Raw genomic sequence first — 8,451 nt, 5'->3', positions numbered from 1 at the left:
TAATATCTTCCCTCAGGTTTTCATCTGAGTGTCAAGGACATGGAAGCCAATGATTCTCATTGTGGGACTGTGGAGACGGATTCAGAAAGGGCAGAAACTATGTTAGTATAAAGATACAAATTGTACAAATTAGCCATAGGCTTCAACTTCCCCTGCCTGTGTATTTGGATAAATAGAAGTCATTTGCTGCCCCAAAGATGCACACTGTCCATCTCAGAATCAGGGCATGGAGCAGCAGCAAGACTTCCAATGCCTTATTTGAGTGGTTAAAAAGCCAGCACAGAAGTCTAGGGAGACAGCAGGAGTTACCACTGCTCAGACCTCCTTCAGAGGCTCCTCCCACTCCTTTTTTTTTTTCTCTGCCCAAAGGACTTTTCTTACCCAGGATGCTTTTACATGGAGACTTATAATGAAAGTGTCTATCACTATTGTGTCGCTAGCATGATAGCAGAATACTCTTTTTGTAAATTTGAGTTTTAACATAATACAATTAAAAGAGCATTCATCAGGAAATGATAAATTGTTAAGAAAAATGCAATATGTCCATCTAGTGTTAATCATGCTGTAGAAGACAAGTAGTGTTCAGTTTAAATAAATAAATAAATAAATAAAAATGCCCTCTGATTTTAAGCTTAACATGGTATAAACCGGCATACAAATACTTGGCTATGTAGGTGAGAACAGTGGCCCAAAGAAAATGCCGACTGAAGGCATGGGCTAGACAATTTTACTTTGAATGTTGTAAAAAGGAAGAATTACTTTAAGCAATTTAGAAAGCAAGGCTTTCCAACTGGTGGTCCTTGGGAGGTTAGGTTGCAACCCCCAGACTCCTGTCTAGTCACCGCTCCCCACATCACTCAGGCTGCAACTGAAGCCAGAGTCTCTAGGCTCTCAGAGGGCAAGGCAGTACACTATGGCATGGTCAGGGGAACTGAGAATGAGCCTGGGGCCATGGGTGAGGGGAGGAGTGAAAGGGGGTACAGGACAGGTGAAACTACATGGTCGGGGGGAGGTGCACAGATATGTGGTCCAGCAGTGAGGAGGGTGCCTATCCAGTGTGCAAGTTGGAGTGGGGGGGATGGTTTTCTGTAGTGCAGACCATGGATGTGCAGGCTCCCTAAAGCATGTTCTCAAGATGCTTTACAAAACATAATATAGCGTTCCTTCATAAGTAAGTAAATACTATTACCTCCATATGACCAATGGAAATAGGGGAGGCACAAAGGATAAATAATTTACTGAAGAGTAAGTTGATGCACAGCAAATCGCCAATAGACCTAAAATGGAACCTAGATTTCCTGACTCCAAGTCTGATGCTTTAACCACAAGACCAAACTTCCTTTTTTACACAGACTACACAAAGTGTGAAGTAGCTACATAAACTGCTGGAAAAGGGAAGGGAAACCATATGATTCAACAACGCTGTTCTCAAAGTTAAGATGAAATACCAGATATGACTTCCTGAATTAAAAAAATATATATACTGCAGTGATCCCACTGGTCTTCTTCACCTTTAAATTACTGCTATTATGTAAAAATCAGTTGGACAAGATATCAGCTCTTAATTTCCTTCACTCAACAGAGAGAAATTAAAAATGACAGGGGAGCTATTCAGTCAGCTTGTTGCATACACTTTATATTTTTTCTTCAGAAATAATTACATAGTGATTAATTTTATTTAGAGTGAGAATTCTTATTAGATTTTCCTTTTCCATCTCCTTGACCATCATAATATCTGAACCACCTAGCTAGAGCTTGAAACAAGCTCCTTAAGTAACTATAACATTACTGTTCTCCACAGTTTTAATTCTATTGCTTATTCCAAATGTCTATCTTTCCTCAAGTTACAGGATCACCATATACTATAAACTCATAGAAGAGAAAAGTATCTCTAAAAGACAAATAGCTCATTGCCAACAGGGTCAAACTGCTAGATTTATGCAAATTATCATAGGATCATAGGAAATAGGACTGGAAGGGACCTCACAAGGTCATTTAGTCCAGCCCCCTACTCAAGACAATATTATCCCTGACTAAAGCATCCCAGCTAAGTGGCTCTCCAACCTGTTCTCGAACATTTCCAGGGATGGCTTATGCTCATTCCTTCATATACATACAGTCTCTAGGAACAAATCTTCAGTACTTTTTTTGTTTGGATTACAGTCTTTTCCTTTCTGTCCCTGTTTTTTGACAGATTTCTTAGTCTCCTTTTCCAGTACTGTCTGTTTATATTAACTTTCCATTATCATATTTATGTAAGTTCCTCTCAATTTTTTCTCTCTCTCTCTTTTTTTTTAAACTGTCATGGTAGTGCCTCCTCCTTTCAAGTACCTGATTTTTATTCTGTATTTCTTACAAGCAGAGCAGTCAACTCAAAGTTGAAACATGAAACATGCTCAGATAGTTTGATTTTTAATGGAATATAAACTGCTCAAAGCAAATTATGAGAATGATATTCAACAGATCTATTTTCCTTTAAGTTATTCTTGATGCCAAGTGAGCAATCCATACCAGTTTTGTCCAAGGAAGTCAACCAGATGGAGAGAGGTTTGTTCAGCACTCCGGACTGCTAAATGAAGTGCTGTTTCACCTGGCTCCTAAACATAAAAGGAGAGAAGGAGGTTACAAAATTAAAAGTCACTAAGGTAAGCACTTGAGACGCACTTCTCTTGCAAAACTCATCACCCTCTTGCCATATAGTTTCAATCATTTAACAGTTTTATTAACTGTTTAAATAGAAGCAGCATTAAGAAACATATGATATTGAAAATGACAGGCAAAAGCTGTTTATAAAAGTGCCGCATTTCCTTTCACTGTCCTCTTCCTCTCTAACTAGTTTTCCCCTTTGGTCTAATCAGAGGGCACTATCCTGAGATTACCTTCAATCATTATGCCAAATAACAACTAGTCCCATAAAGTAGAAGCATGGCTTATCAGGAGGTCTCAGTCCTCCCTGGGCTGAAGAACTGTAACCATCACTCTCTCCCCCTGCGATGACCTGGGGCCCAGCCCAGAGCAGCCCAGCCCAGCAAACATCTCAATCGCTTAGAGGAGGCAGAGGGATCTGGCCAGGGATTGAGAGGGATATGAATTAAATCAATATGTATTATGACTGTAACATCCTGTGGCACAGACCCTGCATTGTCACAAACCTGCAAAACATATGCACATTTACATAGCTATAGCGGTATATCAAGATAACAATCGTAACCAACATCATCTAATGAGAGTCAGTGCCTCCCGCTGGGCATCTGAATAAAACTGGGCCAATTTTCAGAACTCACTGACTGCAACAGGAGCGGAGAGAGCTCTCAACACTTTTACAGAGAAAAATGAGCCATTTTTTGTGAAAAAACACCCATTAAATGCCAGCAAAACTTAATTTTGTTTAAATTAGTGCAGATCATGAATGTTTCATAATACACCGAGACCAGTACACAGTATGCCGCTACATGAAAAGTAGCTGCAATATTGCCATTGATAGCAAGGATCTGAGTAGGACAACCCAGGAGGTCCTTTCCAGTCTCCTATCTTCCCCCACCAACCTAAAAGAAATGCATCTTGGAAGACCTGGTATAGCTCTAGTGTAGTTGCACCTGAAATGCTATTTTTGATTTCATCCTTGTTTTATGGTAGTGTTTTAAAGGTCATTCATCAGGCTGCCCTCCGAACACAAGCACAGACACACAAAAAACATGTAGGCCATGTGTCCTCTTGCTTTCTTCACTATACTATCATCATTTATTATTTCTATTCCAGTGCATTCCAGAGGCAGTTGTTAGGATCCTTTATGTTTGTAAAAGGTTCAGTACAAATACAATCCCTGCTCCAAGACTAACTAGGAACAAAATACAATTTGTACATGCTGAAAAACAAAGGTTGGTGCTTGATACAGGGGAAACAAGTTCAGTAACAAGAATGCCAAATCAGAGACTAGCCCTGCACACAAGTTACAGGCTTCCAACTTTTTTTTTAATATACTTAAAACAAAAGACTTTATGGTTCAGAAGAGTGCTTATTACAGACCCATCAATCCTCAGGGAGCTTACTGTGGTTATCACAGAAGAGATGGCTCCTCAAACATGACCTGAACATTATAGTTTTGTTAACTGATTCAGGAAGGGAATTTAATGCAAGCAGAACAGCACAGAACATGGTTCCTCATATGAACCTGAAGGCTGCCACTGCTGCGAGTAGAGGAGTAAGTTCACAACACAATAAAGAAAAATATAGATAAGTAGGGATGCACTGAACAGCACTGAAGTCATGGACCAGAAGCTTTATGTGGATAAGGGGAGCAATTGGAGGAACTAAAAAGAGACAGACATCCATCAAAAACACTGGACTAGAAAGAAATCGGGCTGCACTCAAAAGAGTGCATTCAGATTTGATCACTGCATTATTTGTCTTTCCAATTTCTAAAGTATACTCCCCTGGTTACTCTGCAAACAGATGTACAAACACTCATAATAGGCTCATTTAAACTACACTGAAGAAGATATACTGCATTGGCTGAAACCAGGGTTAGATCATGGGTAAAATATGCTGCTACTGTAAGTGCTTGCTTTTAAAAATATACAGCTTAAAATTACTCAGTATTGTTTACCTGATAAGCTTACCTGTCCGGGCTCTAAGAGCGGCTCCATTAGCTCTACTCCCTCTGCATAGACTTGAATTAGTGCAAGTAAATCCCTGGATCTGACAGCCTCAAGTAGTTCATTCAGTTTAGCTGCTGCAGATGCACAAGTCTTTCTAGAAAACCTATGGTCCACATACTTAGCAGTGATATATTCTTTACGTGCCGTCCTGGAGGGTGTGAAAACAGAAAGTGGGTTAGAATTCTTAGCAAAACTGACTGATAATCTAAGCTTAACATCAGACTTTACCTTGCTATGGCCCCTAGCACATGTTCATTTAATGGTACAATGGGATCTGATCCCTGATCCAAATAACCATGCCTCCTGCATGGCAGGATGCCAGACTGTAGCATCAAGGATCATATCCCCAAAAGGCCCCATTCTTACTTGCCAGTGCAGGGGGTACTAAGCTGCTTACAGCTGATAAACCTGAGTGATCCTGGCACCAGGAACAATAATCAGCAAAATGTTGGTCCCAGACCCAAGACTGCAGTGGGCCTAGTTCTATGCTCCAGTCCTGGTGCTGGAACTGATAAATCAGCTCCAGAACAGCACTGGAGTCTACCCCTAGCTCTAATTACTCTGCCACATGTTTAATTTTGTTTAAGACATGATGGAAACCAGCCACAACAATTGTTACTTCTTTTTAGTGGATATTTGTGTGTCTGGTTTCCCGTTTTGTCACGCCATTAACTCACTGAACATGTGGCAGGGTCACGGTTTATGGTTTGATTTACATGTTGATTGTGTTTTAATTGTACCATCTGCCAGGGGCCTTAGATTGTACCCCGAGAAGGGAGAACTGCATGAATTTCATGACCCTATCTTGTCATAAGCCAAGCCAGCGATTCTCAACATTTTTTGTGTAAACATCTTCCATTTCTGGTAATATTCGTCGATCCTTGATTCCTTGTATCATTTGGATTTTCAGGTTGGTAGGTTGTCAAGATTTCACTCGTGACATTGCAACGTATGGCCGGCCATATCCAAACATGGGTGAACACTGACTCTAGTAAGTGTTTAACCTTGGCTTTTGTTGACAGTCATTGCAAAAGCTACCCTGACATGCTTCTTGCATGTCTTAAAAGGTAGAGCTGTGTCTGATGGGCATAAGATGACTCTCAGCAAAAGAATGCATTTTCCAGTAGCATCTCATGTTATCACTTTTAAGACTATACTGTTGTTGTAAATACTTTTTACAATAAGTCTCATGCCATTGATTAAGACAATATTTTTATTCATATTTTGTAACAGAATCACCATCATCCCCACCATAAGCATGAGCCTATGGGGAGGCAAACCGCTTAGTGACAAATGGCTGAGAAACTTGGTCAAATATTGGATATCCTCATTACCATGTTTGTTATCTACACTATCTACACTTAATTAGTTCTTTCTTCTCCAATAATTCTGGAAACTATGCCCTCATTTATAGCATCACACTTTTCATTTTTGGGCAGAATCTGTATGGTGGAAAATGGCATCCTCCGACATGTCAATGCCACTGAACTACTTGCTTTAGTTACCTTCACTTAAAATGAAGTTTTCTGGTGCTCTGATAAGATTGAAACTATTTCTGTATGTGATCTTGGCCCCTTTCCCAATCTTTCTGAGATGAGCAGCAAATTGATCTGCTCCAGCTGTTGCTCTCAAGTTTAAAGTTTTTAAAATGTCTCCACAATCACGATGTCTTCAGATCGCTTTGGTTTTCATGAAGTCTCAGTGGCCTGTCAGTAGGGCCTTGCGAAGCTTCGGTTACCAATTGGATTCGGCGGAGATTCAGCCTGATTTGGTGGCTGTATCTCCAAATCAAATCCGGAGACCCATTAATCTCTCTGAATTGAAGTGAAGCTTCCAATTCGATTTGGAGAGATTTGATGATTTGGACAGAGACACACAGCTTTATATGTTTTTTCTACATACCTTAAGGTACTAGGAGGCTCATGAATGCTGAGATGGTGGGGTGGATGGAGCATCCTACGGGAGCACTTCTGGTCCACTTTTGGGTCCACTGCAGAGTGCACGGGGGACTCCTTCCCCCCCCCAGCAACTGGTGCCTCCTGGGTCTGTGGGGGCACTCGGGGTCCCCCCATGGCTAATTGCCAAGTAGTACTTCAGGTCCACTTCCAGGTCTGCCATCGAGCACCTGGGGGGTCCCCCCCCATGCTCCTGTGGGACGCTGCATCCACTCCACAAGCTCAGCATTCAGAAAAAACATATAAAGCTGTGTCTATGGTTGAATCGCTGATTCTCTGAATCAGAATCGAATCTTCAGATTTGGTTTCAGCCAAATCAAATTGAGGACAGTGATCCAAATCAGTGAATCAAATCCCTGTCCCCCGAATCAGGCCGAATCCAAATCGAATACGGCCCACTTTGCACGCCCCTACCTGTCAGGCCAGTGCTGCCTGACAATTTCCTTAAAATTTCATAGGTGGTACACACACATGCACAGGATCATGTAACAGGGGTTTGGGTTGTCTGCCAGGATCATGTAATGCTTTTTTATGGCACTTAAAAAAAAAAACAAAACGCATGTTTTTTCAGACCTTTTCATGGTTTTTGAATTATGTGCACACCTATACACTATAAGCTTTAAAATAATATGTGGGCATACAGTATGTATAAATATACCTTAAAATGTTCTTAGACCATCTACTCTTTAACATGTTAGTATATAGGTACTGTGACTAGCTAGAGAAGTTTTTTTTTAATTAGCTTCTCCTTTTTCTTGATTATAAATTTTAAACCTCTCAGTGGGGAAGATACAAGTGAGCACTCACATTCATATTCAGTACTTACATATCACTTGATGGAGTAGGTTTAGGCGAAGGACTAGGTAAATTCCCTTCCATAATATCATTAAAACTATTATTTCCTACATTCTTGGCCAGCTGTAATAACAAAAAAAAAGTTATGGTCTTATTTGCTACTGGTCTCAAACTTTCAAATAAGATTAATAATACTGAGTGAATAAAGAGAGCAGAAGCAAAAAACACTGATCTAATAGTAATTTTTTTTTTAAAGTACAAGCATAGTATTATAGGAACATATATTGGAACTTAGAGGTGCACCGATATATCAGTCCAATATCAGTTCGGTACCGATATAAAGAAAATTGGCTGTATTCGAAATTGGCCTGATGTGGCTGATAATTTGGACAGTAAATGCAAGTGTGTGCATGCAGTCACAGCACAGCATGCAAGCAGCAAGGAGCAAAGCCCGACAGCATGGAGAGCTGCCTCCAGCTGGTAAGTCCATTGTGGTGGAAGGGGAGAGGGGGAGGGAAGGGACATGGGGGGCAGATCAATTCCCCCCCAGTGAAGGAAGGGGTGGGGACAGGCGCTGCCCAGCTGAGGCGGGACAGGGCATGGAACGGAGGCATGGCTTGTGGGAGGAGGGGTGGCTTCTGCCGTTGTGTGCACACCGGGGAGGTTGGGGGGTGTGCCACCCAGATCTGTACAAGATGAACAGGCAGGCTGCAGGGGCTGGAACCAGGCTCTTCCCAGGCTGGGCTCGGGGTAGGGGCTATGGAGGGGGCTGGAGCCACCTCAGATTTTGCCGTAGCTCCCTCCCAGAGCTGCCGCTGCCATGCGCCTAGTGGAGCCCTAGCTCTTCCCGGAGCATGTACGGAGGCGGGGGTTAAGCCAGGAAGAGTTGGGGCTGCTCTCGTGGGCAGACGCCGCTGAGAGGGAGCTACAGCAAAATCTGGGGTGGCTGCAGCTCCCTCCATAGCCCCCACTCCGAGCCCCGCTCCCAGTGAGACGAACCTGGCTCCAGCTCATAGCTGCAGCCCGCCTGCTCATCCTGTGCA

At 42.1% G+C, this 8,451-nt stretch overlaps 1 protein-coding gene across 3 annotated transcripts in view; it reads right to left on the bottom strand.

Moving 5' to 3' along the window:
• Window positions 1-8,451, bottom strand: part of ASAP1 (ArfGAP with SH3 domain, ankyrin repeat and PH domain 1) — a 286,988-nt gene that overhangs the window by 46,306 nt on the left and 232,231 nt on the right. For all 3 annotated transcript variants that reach the window (XM_025205413.1, XM_025205411.1, XM_025205412.1), the window contains 3 exons: window positions 7,440-7,531; window positions 4,620-4,806; window positions 2,512-2,597 (listed from right to left, as the gene is read on the bottom strand). In XM_025205413.1, the coding sequence (XP_025061198.1) occupies window positions 2,512-2,597; window positions 4,620-4,806; window positions 7,440-7,531 (365 nt within the window). The remainder of the gene's footprint in view (window positions 1-2,511; window positions 2,598-4,619; window positions 4,807-7,439; window positions 7,532-8,451) is intronic.

The sequence above is a fragment of the Alligator sinensis genome, unplaced genomic scaffold (genome assembly GCF_000455745.1).
Source record: "Alligator sinensis unplaced genomic scaffold, ASM45574v1 scaffold307_1, whole genome shotgun sequence".
Taxonomy (NCBI): Eukaryota; Metazoa; Chordata; order Crocodylia; family Alligatoridae; genus Alligator; species Alligator sinensis.
This window is presented reverse-complemented; position numbering and strand designations above follow the sequence as displayed.